The sequence below is a fragment of the Perca flavescens genome, chromosome 3, assembly GCF_004354835.1.
Source record: "Perca flavescens isolate YP-PL-M2 chromosome 3, PFLA_1.0, whole genome shotgun sequence".
In the NCBI taxonomy this organism is placed as follows: domain Eukaryota; kingdom Metazoa; phylum Chordata; class Actinopteri; order Perciformes; family Percidae; genus Perca; species Perca flavescens.
In genome coordinates, this window is record NC_041333.1 from 6,798,385 (window position 1) to 6,812,820 (window position 14,436).

The following is a 14,436-nucleotide window of genomic DNA, read 5'->3' on the forward strand; positions in this document are numbered from 1 at the left end:
ATCCTTACCTGGAGCTTTGCCTTTTGGGAAGCTTTCAATTGCCTTTTTGATTTCCATCAAGGAAATCTCTTTGGCAATTGTAGTTTTATGTTGCTCTGATAACTTTTTAATGTCAACTAATTTTAAGAAATTCTTTTGTTCATCTGTTTGACCTTCAATTTCAGTAGAATATAATTTTTCATAAAAGGAAGCAAATTTTTGGTTAATAAGTATGTTGTCTCTAACTACAGAGTTATTCACTAGATCTTTTAGTGTGATCTTCTTTACCATAGAGGATAACTGCTTACCTGTCTTATTTGATGATGTGTATCTTAATTTATTTACGTTATACCTAACATTATTAGGTTTTTCTAGCAGCAGTTGGTCGTATTCTAGCTTCAGTCCTTGCAGATAGAGTTGAATCCTATTCATCTCTCTCTTCTCCAGTCACTGTCTCTTGGCGTGGACTTGCAGACGCTGGCGAAGGCCTCCAAAGGGGACTGCTGGTTGAGACCCAGACTGTGTCACATCAGCAGACACCCGGTACATGGCCTGGGAATAACCATTGTCTCAGTGGAAGGTACCAACACACTGCTGTCATTGGTTGACAGAACTCACTTACAGCTCCTCTGAAGACAAAACATATTTCACAAGCAAGCCAATCAGCATAAATGTCAGCAGATATTGTTACGATCCATTTACCATTACTGATTCATTTCCTTGCACTAATTTGTCTTAGATCACCCCTGCTCTATAGAAGCACCCGGCATGAAAAGGTCCTGAGGCTGGATTTGTGTTAAAGTTGATATTGTGTTCAGTTAGAACAGTGGTTCTCAACCTTTTTTGTGCCAGCGCCCCCCTATCCATTATCCAGGTCCCTAACACCCCCCATCAAATATTATGTAGGCTAAATGCCCCAAATATTAATGATTACGCCCTAATATAGGCCTATTATTGTTGTGACTATTGTTATCAAAAATAATCAAAAAAATCAAATCATTGAATGACAAACAACACATGTAATAGTTTCCCAGGTATCAAAAAAGTCATGTGAATAGAAATAGGTTTTTAAATAAAATGCAACCATTTGACATTCAAATTAAATAACAGCAGCCAATCAGAACGACTAGATATGTAACATTCAAACTATAAATAGGTATTATCAAAAGGCCTGCTGCATGGTGTGAACCTCAGCACCTTTATAAGATGACTATAATTTGAATGTCCTTTTTTGTTTGTGAAGTGACCTTGACATGACATCATGACATGAAATGCGCTTTAAATAAAATGTATTATGCTTATTATTATTATTATTATTATTACAAACACTAGCAGTAGCCAATCAGAAACAGCTAGCAATTTAACATTCAAATCTATTTTTCATTCAAATCTAAAATCTAATTGTTCCAACGGAAAACAAGCTGGCACTTATCAAGGGGTAAAAGCAGACACACACACACACACACACACACACACACACACACACACACACACACACACACACACACACAGAAAAGTATTTTGGTGATGACAAACGACTTGAAGAACGACACCTACTGCCAAAAGGAAATAAGTTTACAACCTTTGAAAGTAAGTGAGAGCCGTTTTTTAAAGTGAAGGAAGTGTGAGAGTCCCGTACAGTAAACAGTGACATCACTGCCTCTATCGCTTCCATAAGAAAGTTTTAAAACACAAGCCCTGAACTGGCCGGGAGTTTGTGGAACAGCTAAATGTTTGCCAAACAACAAAGCACAGTCAATATCTCTCACACGTCTCTTTTCTTTCTCTCTTTCTCCGTGAAATGAAGCTGCATTCAGGTACAGTAGGAAACGTTGTGTTTAATAAACCATCTGACAAAAAACTGTTACTGTGAAATATAAAGTCTACTTGTGCTACATTGGGGGGGTTAAAGAATACAACAGGACGTCGCCGCTATTGCTTTTTTTTTTCTTATCTGAATGCAGCTTCACGTAGTAGCTACAGAGCTCATTTAAGACGATGCTCTGACGTCTCGTTTCCATGAAGGCAGCACGGAGCTGCGCCAATCAAAGCACAGAAAAGTTAGGCCGGTTACACACTGCTCATGTCATGCGAGCGTGTCAGCCACGTGGCGTGTCCGTTTATATTTCGGCTCCCATGTTAACAGGTTATGGTACAGATCCACTTGTCCGTGCGACGCTTCTGTCGCGTCGCACTCCACTCTATTCCTATGGGTGACGTCAAGCGACTTCAAAGCGCACGCAAAGCATTCCGGGAAGGCGGCGCTACATTTGAGAAAATGTAGCGCGTCAAAAAGCTGGCCGATGCCCAGCTTTATGCAAATGAATCCGTTGAACGTGACACGACTATCCAGTAGAAGTAGAGCACAGAGGAGACGGGGCACAGAGAAAATATTTTCAAATATTGCACCGGTCATACAGAACAAAATATTCTGTAACATATTTTGCAGTCAATACTGCCGACGTTGTCTTGCTTTAATCAAATCAGTAGGCTATATATAAATGGTAGGATAGGCTACGATAACAACGTAGTGTGTGTTCTGAGTGACGGTCCAACATCAGATCAGCTATATAGGCTCTTTACAGCTACACAAAGTTGTTATAAACAGACAGCCCACTTACCCATTTTTCAGAGTTTGAATCTGTCGGCACTATGTCCCGAGATAAGCCCTCCCTGTATCTAGCAGCAGGAGCAGCATCGCGTCAGACACGCTTCTGGTGCGTAGGACACAGAAAAATCCACGCAGCTGACACGCAGCTGAGACGCAACAGAAACGCCACGCTCGCGCGACGCGTGCAGTGTGTAACCGGCCTTAAGATACCCGTCTCGTCCAGTCGCAGTGCTGTAAACTGGCAGCTTTTAATGTTGCAGACTACTGATTCTTTAGGAGTTTAAGTGTAAACATGTATTGTTATTGTGAATCTTTGGTTTAAACTAGCTTTCAAACAAATGCAAAACCCAAAATATTGCTTCCAACGCCCCCCATCATCTTCTGAACGCCCCCTGGGGGGTGGTACCGCCCCTGTTGAGAAACACTGAGTTAGAAGCTGGAATTATGGATTCTTCAGATTCTTCTTTTTTACAGTTTGGAAACTGTAAAAAAATTATGATAGTTAACTTGTTCTTTTGAATCCGTCTATCATTTGGAACCATCTTTCATTTGGTGAGCACAGAGAGACTTTCACACACAGCTCTGAGGCGGAAGTGCTGGCACGACTGGCTGCCGCTGCTTTCTCCCTCAAATTTGTGTTTTCTGCTTTCCCTACTGCTTTTTGTCACAAACTGAGTAGGGATTACACACTCTTACGCACGCTTACACACTCAGCACCTTGACTACTAACTTTGATGGATTAACCTGCAAAAATTGTCTGTTAATTACCTTCATTGTTGGTGGGTGGAGCTTACGGCCTAGCCGCTACTAGTGGCCTGAATCTGATTTGAAAAAATGTGATCTGGGCAAGATTTGAGTGTTCACGCTACTAAGAAGTCTGACCTGGTCACTTGACCCCGATTTGGGCCACTTTTGCCTGCAGTCTGAACGTAGCCTCGGAGCGACGAACCTGTGAGAAGGCAGAATCGTGACACACCCCTTCCAACCAGCAGAGTTATCCTTCCCATCCAGATTTAACACTACACAAACAATAGTTTATTTTTTTCATTTAGGCTATTCATTTTTCCAGGACAGGAAGGTTCCAGATCCAACGTCGGAGGTGCCGCAACGTGTTCCGGCTCAAATTAAGCCCTGCACATAGTCACTCACTAAAATAAAAAGTAAGATACAATTAAATAAGATAGCAAAAGATCAAAATACCAGAACACCAATGAAAATACTCAAAGGAAAGAAAATAGTTTACATGTGTAAAATATACAACTAGCACATATAACAAAATAATATAATAATATTAAATGTGAAATAATCAGTCTGCAATAAGCATAACAGGGCAATATTGTACAACCCAGTCTCATGGGCAGTTCGTGAAATGGTCACATTATTTAATCTATTTATTCGTTTTTTTCATGGTGGCCAGCACAAAAATGTAAACTAATGTATTTAAATGGGAAGCATATGTTGTGATCACAGCATGACTACGGTACCGAGTAGTATGAAATCCGCGTAAGGGTGGTGGATGGGTCAAACAATTCAGGACTGGATGGAGACCGGGGATCGCCGGGATATTGTCGCACATTCCCTGTGGTCCTCTCCCGGCATGTGAGGCGTCCTTTGCCCGTGTTTCTTTTCCTAAACCCAACCTCCGCCATCCCGTTATTGTTGCTCGTCCCCCGCGGCCGTTTCCCTGCGTGTGAGGCGTCCTTTCCCCGTACTTTTTTTCCTAAACCCAACCTCCACCATCCCGTTATTGTTGCTCGTCCCCCGCAGCCGTTTCCCTGCGTGTGAGGCGTCCTTTCCCCGTACTTTTTTTCCTAAACGGAACATCCTCCATCCCGTTATTGCCGCGCGTCCCCCGCTGCTGTGTCCCGGCGTGTGAGGTGTCCTCCCCCGCGGCCGTGTCATGGGGTGTGACGTTTGCTTTCCCCGTTAATCTCCGTATAGACCATTTTGTGCTGGCCACCACGAAAAAAAACAAGATTAACGTGTTATTGTACACGAATCATCCATCCATCCATCCATCCATCTTCGTCCGCTTATCCGGTGTCGGGTCGCGGGGGGAGCAGCTCCAGCAGGGGACCCCAAACTTCCCTTTCCCGAGCAACATTAACCAGCTCCGACTGGGGGATCCCGAGGCGTTCCCAGGCCAGGTTGGAGATATAATCCCTCCACCTAGTCCTGGGTCTTCCCCGAGGCCTCCTCCCAGCTGGACGTGCCTGGAACACCTCCCTAGGGAGGCGCCCAGGGGGCATCCTTACCAGATGCCCGAACCACCTCAACTGGCTCCTTTCGACGCAAAGGAGCAGCGGCTCTACTCCGAGCTCCTCACGGATGACTGAGCTTCTCACCCCTATCTCTAAGGGAGACGCCAGCCACCCTCCTGAGGAAACCCATTTCGCCGCTTGTACCCTGGATCTCGTTCTTTCGGTCATGACCCAGCCTTCATGACCATAGGTGAGGGTAGGAACGAAAACTGACCGGTAGATCGAGAGCTTTGCCTTCTGGCTCAGCTCTCTTTTCGTCACAACGGTGCGATAGATTGAATGCAATACCGCACCCGCTGCCCGATTCTCCGACCAATCTCCCGCTCCATTGTCCCTCACTCGCGAACAAAACCCCAAGGTACTTGAACTCCTTCACTTGGGGTAAGGACTCATTCCCTACCTGGAGAAGGCATTCCATCGGTTTCCTGCTGAGAACCATGGCCTCCGATTTAGAGGTGCTGATCCTCATCCCAACCGCTTCACACTCGGTTGCGAACCGATCCAGTGAGTGCTGAAGGTCGCAGGCCGATGATGCCATCAGGACCACATCATCTGCAAAGAGCAGCGATGAGATCCCCAGCCCACCAAACTGCAACCCCTCCCCACCCCGACTACGCCTCGATATCCTGTCCATAAATATTACAAACAGGATTGGTGACAAAAGCGCAGCCCTGGCGGAGGCCAACCCTCACCTGAAACGAGTCCGACTTACTACCGAGAACCCGGACACAGCTCTCACTTTGGTCATACAGAGATTGGATGGCCCTGAGTAGAGACCCCTCACCCCATACTCCCGCAGCACCTCCCACAGTATCTCCCGGGGACCCGGTCATACGCCTTCTCCAAATCCACAAAACACATGTAGACCGGTTGGGCATACTCCCAGGCTCCCTCCAGGATCCTTGTAGAGTGAAGAGCTGGTCCGTTGTTCCACGACCAGGGACGGAATCCGCATTGTTCCTCCTCAACCCGAGGTTCGACTATCGGCCGAACCCTCCTTTCCAGCACCTTGGAGTAGACTTTACCAGGGAGGCTGAGAAGTGTGATACCCCTATAATTGGCACACACCCTCTGGTCCCCCTTTTTAAAAAGAGGAACCACCACCCCAGTCTGCCACTCCTTTGGCACCGTCCCAGACTTCCACGCAATGTTGAAGAGGCGTGTCAACCAGGACAGCCCCTCCACACCCAGAGCCTTGAGCATTTCTGGACGGATCTCATCAATCCCGGGCTTTGCCACTGTGTAGTTGTTTGACTACATCAGTGACTTCCGCCTGGGAAATCGACGACAATCCCCGTTATCCTCCAGCTCTGCCTCTAACATAGAGGGCGATTAGTCGGATTCAGGAGTTCCTCAAAGTGCTCCCTCCACCGCCCTATTACCTCCTCAGTGGAGGTCAACAGTGTCCCATCCTTACTGTACACAGCTTGGATGGTTCCCCGCCCCCTCCTGAGGTGGCGAACAGTTTTCCAGAAACACTTTGGTGCCGACCGAAAGTCCTTCTCCATGTCTTCTCCAAACTTCTCCCACACCCGCTGCTTTGCCTCTTTCACGGCAGAGGCTGCAGCCCTTCGGCCCTTCGGTACCCTGCAACTGCCTCCGGAGTCCTCCGAGATAACATATCCCGGAAGGACTCCTTCTTCAGTCGGACGGCTTCCCTGACCACTGGTGTCCACCACGGTGTTCGTGGGTTACCGCCCCTTGAGGCACCTAAGATCCTAAGACCACAGCTCCTCGCCGCAGCTTCAGCAATGGAAACTTTGAACATTGTCCACTCGGGTTCAATGCCCCCAGCCTCCACAGGGATGCACGAAAAGCTCCGCCCGGAGGTGTGAGTTGAAAGTCTGTCGGACAGGGCCTCCTCCAGACGTTCCCAATTTACCCGCACTACACGTTTGGGCTTACCAGGTCTGTCCAGAGTCTTCCCCCACCCCTGACCCAACTCACCACCAGATGGTGATCGGTTGACAGCTCTGCCCCTCTCTTCACCCGAAAGTGTCCAAAACATACGGCCTCAGATCAGATGAAACGATTATGAAATCGATCATTGACCTTCGGCCTAGGGTGCTCTGGTACCAGGTACACTTATGAGCATCCCTATGTTCGAACATGGTGTTCGTTATAGACAATCCATGACTAGCACAGAAGTCCAACAACAAACAACCACTCTGGTTTAGATCAGGGAGGCCGTTCCTCCCAATCACGCCTCCAGGTGTCTCCATCATTGCCCACGTGCGTTGAAGTCCCCCAGCAGAACAATGGAGTCCCCCACTGGAGCCCCATGCAGGACTCCAGTCAAGGTCTCCAAGAAGGCCGAATACTCCGAACTCCTGTTTGGTGCATATGCACAAACAACAGTCAGAGTTTTCCCCCACAACCCGCAGGCAGGCGGGGAGGCGACCCTCTCGTCCACCGGGTAAACTCCAACACAGCGGCGCTCAGCCGGGGGCTTGTGAGTATCCCCCCACCCGCCCGGCGCCTCACACCCTGGGCAACTCCGGAGAAGAAAAGAGTCCAACCCCTATCCAGGAGTATGGTTCCAGAACCGAGACTGTGCGTAGAGGTAAGCCCCACCAGATCTAACCGGTAGCGCTCCACCTCCCGCACCAGTTCCGGCTCCTTCCCCCCACAGAGAGGTGACGTTCCACGCCCCCAGAGCCAGCGTCTGCCGCCCGGGTCTGGTCCGTCGAGGCCCCTGACCTTCACTGCCACCCATGTGGCATCGCACCCGACCCCAACGGTTCCTCCCACAGGTGGTGGGCCCATGGGCTGGAGAGATGGGAGCCACGTAGCTTGTTCGGGCTGTGCCCGGCCGGGCTCCGTGGCAAACCCGGCCACCAGGCGCTCGCCGACGAGCCCGCCGTCTGGGCCTGGCTCCAGACGGGGGCCCCGGGCTTCCTCCGGGCAGGGTCACTCCATCTCTACCTTGCTTCTTCATTGGGGTTTTTGAACCATTCTTTGTCTGGCCCCTCACCTGAGACCACTTTGCCTTGGGAGACCCTACCAGGAGCACAAAGCTCCAGACAACACAGCCCTCAGGTTCACAGAGACACACAAACCTCTCCACCACGATAAGGTGATGGTTCACGGAGAAGGTACACGAATCAATAGATTAAAAATAACGTAACCATTTCACGAACTGCCGTGAGACCGTGTTGTATTTAATGAGGTAATGAGATAGTTATCTTACACACAGCTGTGAATTGTTCTGCAGTTTTATGGATTGCGGCAGGAAAGATTTAATACCGAAGCTGACGGAGCCTCTTAGAGAAGGTGCTCCACTGTTGGACCAGGTGCAGGGTGGTAAGGATTATCCATGATAGAACAGTTTGTTCAATACCCTCCTCTCCACCACTGCTTCAATTATTTTCTTCAAATTAAATTTTTATTTTGTTATTAGCTACAATGTAAGGGACAATTGTGCAGCTTGTATTAACATTCACAAAAGTGCTTGTTTTGACAGTGACAGGCTCAGATTATTATTCTAAGTGTCTGACAACTGACGATGAACATTTTCACCACCTTGCAGCCCGGTCTGGGGTTGCCGGTTACAGTTGACACTTGACACTGCACACTTGATACCAGACCAATTTCAAAGATTGTTGTTCCCATCAGCCACTTACACACAAAACATAGGAAAATAGGGACCAGGTAAAAAAAGCGGTAGTTACCCTTTAATAAAGACTATCTAACTATCTACCTACACTATACATTCAAGAAAACATTTACTGTATTTCTCATAGTATGTACACACTAGCCAATTGCAAATATATAAAGAAAGCTTGTACAGAAAAAAAGATACAACAGCTAAATAACCAGGAACAACAGGTACAATATGTGCAAGAAAGAAGAAAAAATGCTACACTCAATAGTAAGCAACGTCTATATCCACTAGCTGGGAATTAATACCATTAGTTGATTTAGGGAATGAACGGAAATCAATTTATTTGTGAAGCATGTTTTATAACATTCTGTTTAATCTTTGTGTTTGGGGAAAGGTATCAAGTATTTTCAAGTCAAAAGGCTCAAATCCAAGTAAAGTCATGAGTCACTGGTGTTGGAGTCAAAGTTGAGTTGCAAGTCTTTCCTGAAATTCTCGAGTAAAGTCATCAAATTTGTGACTCGAGTCCAAGTCATGTGACTTGAGTCCACACCTGCTAATAATGTATAGTAATGTATGTATAGTAATGTGTAATACCAAATACTGTGATATTTTCAAATACTGTTATTGTACCGTGTAAATCCCATTGCCACCTATTTTTTCTACCACATCACATTAGCAGGTAGCCTAATAATTTATTAACAGCTGAGAAGGCTTTCTCTGCAAACTCTTGTTTCAAAGTACAAGAGTTTTATTCCATACTATACTGATAATGATGATAGTAAATATGTGTCACCAGGTCAGAAGGGCCAGTATACTGTGAGCACAATGACTGATGGTCCAGCAGAGAAAGCTGGTGTATGCACTGGAGACAAACTGATCTGGATCAATGGAGCCATGGTGTCAACGCTCACACACTCCACTCTCAACAGAACTGTATGAATCCAGTTTCCTTAGTCAGATCTCATGTGTGTGTTTGTTAGACTGAACATGTGTGTGACTTCTGCAGTGTGTTTGGTTCTCAGGTGAAGAAGAGTGGTGACTCAGTGACGGTGCTTGTCATTGACCGTGAAAGTGAGTCTTGCTATGTCAGGAGGAAGATGCCCATCCTGCCTGTGGTGGCAAAATGCTGCGGCCTCCCCCACACTGCCAAAACCATGCATCTGGTTAAAGGACATGATGGATACGGCTTTCTGCTGAGACAAGAGAAGTTGGCAGGCACTCGACGGATAGGTTAAAGATGCACTGATGGTCACATGACAACAATCACATTCATACACAGTATATACAATTTTAATTATTTATATTTGAATTTTAATTGCTGGACATATATAATAATTTCATTAAAAAACTAAAACTGAATCATAATTTCAAAAACAAAGTATGCATAGCCTAATTTGAAATTGAATTAGTTTGGAACTGAATTCCAATAAACTTGAAACTGAATGTAATATTATGAAATTGAATTCAGTTACCCTGAAAACTTAATTATTCTCAGTGGAAATTCAATTCTCTATATACTTCCACACTAAGTTCCCACAATTCAAATTCACGCCAGTCCATCTTCTTATAGACACATTTTTTCTTCACACTACAAGACTTTCAAAGTCGTCGGACCGCTTTACTGTTCACACTACACAACTTGTTTTCATTCTACCTTACTGACCGGCAACAGCGGGTCACACACTTCTTTCACCCGGAGGAATCCCAGCGTCTGGACACGGGACATGGCGTAATACTATGTGCAAGACAGGATTTTTGGATGTCTGCAAGAAACAAGCGATCCAAGTTGTTGGTGGTTGATTTGCAGTGATAAAACAAAGCAAAAAAAGTATAGAAGGGTTATGGGGTGTTGTTGTTGGCACACATGTTCACGAAATAGCCTGTTTCCACACAACTACCACACAACACTTGTCTTCTTTAGAGAAGTCACCTTTTTTTAGTCTTAGTCACAGGACTAAGACTAAAAAAAGCTCACAAAATTAACACATGAGCTTGTATAAACAAAAAATTAGGTCAAATGTCCTTTCTAATTTTTTTTACCATATTTACTCAAGCTCATCCTCATCATCAGATTATATTGAACATTTTAGTTAACCTCGTCTAGCCAAAATCACTCTTTGAACTCATTGGCCTGTTGACAGTTTAGCCTCTAGGATATATATCCGGACTTCTTTTCACCAACTGAGATTCCAATGATATCTAGACTGTTCCTTATAGCTTCTTGCATGGGGCTCAATGACTAATACAAACAGCAGTAGAGGTAATTGGCACCTCTGCCTAGTTCCCTTGCCCGAGGGGAAGTAGGAGGAGGTTTGGCCATTGATCTAAACAGCAGCCAGTGGTCTGTTACATAAAACGTTAACCCAGCTGTGTCTCCAAGCCCAAGTGCTTAGAGGCTTTTTCTGCATCTAGACTTATTTTATACTGGCCAAATTCTGCTTTTTTCAAATTGTATAACTGAATTATGTTTAACAACCTTCTCAGATTGTAACTAGAATTCCTACCAATTATAAACACTGTCTTATTATAGACAATGGAGGTGACTTCTTTCTCTTCACAAGTTGATGAATGCCCGTACTGTACATTCTAAGTACAAAGCTTGATACTGGAAATATTCATAATTAGATTAAATGCACTTTAGCACATCTTAAATAGTAATAATAAGGAATTACAATAGTCTGGCCTCGAAGTAACAAATGCATAGGCTAGTTTTTCTGCATTTAATTTCATCTTGCTGCTTCCATTACACTCCAAGTTCTAGTAAAGTTGTGAAACCTGACTATCATGGCGCATGGGGACATGGGGGAGCTTTACTGAATAATCAGGTGATCTCTGAACTTTCTTATATGTCTTCCAGTTCATGTGCTGAGGGAGGTGGATGTGGGAAGTCCAGCTGAGGGGGCAGGTATGGTAGATGGAGACCTGCTGCTAGCTGTCAATGGGAAACCTGTTGAGTCTATGGAACATGAGGACATCGTCAAAAAGATTAGACAGAGTGGTGATAAAGTCATCCTCACCTCTATATCTATACGAGGAAGAGACTTTTACAGAGAGGTAAGTACAGTTATGTTAATATGTTCACACAACTAAAGTTAGACCCATACTGTATCAGAACTTGCCTTCAACTGCTTTCTGTTTTCCTGCAGTTAGGTATCTCTCCTGTGTTGTTCCATGACAAATGTACACTCCAGGATGACAGGCAGCAGACCCACTGCACCAAGAACCAGAGTGAAACCCCTCTGAGAGATGGAGATGGATGTCTGACATATCCCACAACGTATGTTCAGGACATAGAGGAGGCAGGCTCTGGTTTCCACTCAAACTGTTCCCTGGATCAGTCAGGAACTTTAACCACACAGGTATGATACTACTTCTTCTACGTCTTCAATACTGTGACACTGGCAGAAATACTGTATCTAGATACATATTACTGTAGATTCACAACTAAAACTAAAATAATAATGCATAATGCTGTGCATTCTCCTGGTTCTGTTTTTTAAACATAAGTAGACATAGACATGTTTCTTTATCCACTGTTTGCATACCGATACCTCTGCCTGCTCCACCACTTGTTAGTTAAACCGCAACTCTGTCTTTTTTTCATGACTGACTGTGTTGCATTAGCAAAGTTCTCAAACAGCACCAGAGCAGCTGTCATAACGCACTACCATGTGCACAGCGGGGGCTATTAATTAATACATGCCTGCTTATTGAGAAGCAAGCAAAATGTTTTCATTGCTACCTTGCACCCATGCAGCCTTCTACGTGCGGAGTAGTTTTGGAAACATGACTCTCTGTGATTACGACATATTCATTTTTTTTAAATTTAAAATTATGAATATGCTTATTTTTTTTTTAAAGTAATTGCTGTAGTATCAGGAGACAAGTTATAATTGAGGTAAATTTGGAGACACTACCTTATTTAATCATTTAATCATGAGCCAATTGGGATGAGGATCAGCACTTCTAAATCTGAAGCCATGGTTCTCAGCAGGAAACCGATGGAGTGCCTACTCCAGGTAGGGAATGAGTCCTTACCCCAAGTGAAGGAGTTTAAGTACCTTGTGGTTTTGTTCGCGAGTGAAGGGACAATGGAGCGGGAGATTGGTCGGAGAATCAGCGCAGCGGGTGCGGTATTACATTCAATTTATCGCACCGTTGTGACGAAAAGAGAGCTGAGCCAGAAGGCAAAGCTCTCGATCTACCGGTCAGTTTTCGTTCCTACCCTCACCTATGGTCATGAAGGCTGGGTCCTCAGGAGGGTGGCTGGCGTCTCCCTTAGAGATAGGGTGAGAAGCTCAGTCATCCGTGAGGAGCTCGGAGTAGAGCCGCTGCTCCTTCTTGTCGAAAGGAACCAGTTGAGGTGGTTCGGGCATCTGGTAAGGATGTAGTTGTAGCAGGGAAGAGACAGGTTGTCGTCTCAAATTTAAAAGACCTTGGTGTACACCATAGACTGTATGTATAACTAAGGACGGAGTGTAATAAAGCTCAAAGTGCAGCACCCGCCGTTGCCATCTTGGCAGTGCTGACGTCAGGAGGTGGAGTGTGAGTGGAGCTGAATGAAGCCTGGTTGCTGAAACTACGCCCACCTCACTCAAAGCTCCCAAGCTAGCAGCTAGGCTAAGAAAGTAGGCTAAGGATAAGCTACTCTGTTGCTAGCCCTGTGGTGATGCTACTCGGCTACTGCAGACAAGTTGCTCCTGTATGGTAATCTACTCGTTCGTCCCAGCTTGTTTGAGGTAAGTTAATAATAATAATAATATAATATAATTTTTTTTGTTATTAAGATACTATTACACAAGCTGAAAATGTATACAGACTAAAACATTCAAGTCCTATAGCTAAACTTAGCTCACCTGCAGGCCCTGCTATCGGGAGGAGAGGGTTCGGCAGCCTGGGCGAACATTATAGCGGTAAATCTGTAGCAAACACTGTACTTAATAACGTTACATGTTTAAAGAACAATTTAAACAAATCTATGTGTATGTATGTGTACCCGCACTTTGATAATATTTATATTGATAATGGTCTTTAGATTGTAATTCTCCACGCCACTATTAAAATCACATTTGATTGGTTTACAGCCGTTAAAATAGTAATTTTAACTCACTCTGTGCATTATGAATTCAGATCTCCTTTTTACCTCGATTTGTGACTAAAAGAGTATGTGTAGATTTAGAAAAACAAGTCTTAAGAGATCCTTAAAGTGCAGCGTTGCATTGGAATCTCGAATCGAGCCTTCCTGCTGTGCCTGTCTCGCCCTCTGACGGTCCTGGTATCTCAGACATCTGAGAATCAGCGTGCGTGTTTCTGCACCCTTACCGTAGATTCTGTATGCCCTGTCAATTTCGATGTTAGCCGTGTTCTGTAGAATGGAATCCATTTTGGCAACTGTTTTTGCAAAAATACAACTGGGTCATCTTTCTCACTGCCCTCCTTCAGTCCGATGATCCGGATGTTATTTCTTCTTGATCTATCTTCAGCTCAAATTTCCTCTGGTTATCAATACAGGCTTTCACCATGTTTCTCATCTGTCTGTTGTCCTTCTGCACCTCGTCTAGTCGCTGTATTAAATCTTTTACCGTAGTTCTCGCCTCTCCAGCTCTGTCCTGACGTGTCGAGGTGTCAATTTCTGCCAACGCCTCCTTCACTGCGATGCGGATTGCTGATTGAAGCCCACTTTGTTGCTTTTCCAGAACCCTGGCCATGGCCTCCTCCATACATATGTCCGCGTTAGCATCCGAAACCTCGCTAGCCGTCGCCATGCTAGCCGAGTTAGCAGAATTCTTTGCTCAGTTAAACTGCAGCGGGGTCTGCTTTTTCGCTCCTGCAGGAATTCCACAAAGTTACCATGGTAACAAATGAAAGGACTGATGTCAAATAAAAAAGAATAGACTTGGTTTTCAATTATAATTCAGAGATTGGGCAAAGAGCCTCAGCCTTGAGCAGCCATGCGAGTCGTCGGTCATGTGATCTCCCAA

At 45.1% G+C, this 14,436-nt stretch overlaps 1 protein-coding gene across 1 annotated transcript in view; it reads left to right on the top strand.

Moving 5' to 3' along the window:
• LOC114552218 (Na(+)/H(+) exchange regulatory cofactor NHE-RF4-like) overlaps nt 1-11,698 on the top strand; it is a 35,585-nt gene extending 23,887 nt beyond the window's left edge. The window contains exons 7-13 of the mRNA XM_028572863.1: nt 427-559; nt 1,546-1,569; nt 9,252-9,388; nt 9,478-9,685; nt 11,313-11,509; nt 11,602-11,621; nt 11,677-11,698. Coding sequence (XP_028428664.1) covers nt 427-559; nt 1,546-1,569; nt 9,252-9,388; nt 9,478-9,685; nt 11,313-11,509; nt 11,602-11,621; nt 11,677-11,698 — 741 coding nt within the window. The remainder of the gene's footprint in view (nt 1-426; nt 560-1,545; nt 1,570-9,251; nt 9,389-9,477; nt 9,686-11,312; nt 11,510-11,601; nt 11,622-11,676) is intronic.
• The last annotated feature ends 2,738 nt before the right edge of the window (nt 11,699-14,436 follow it).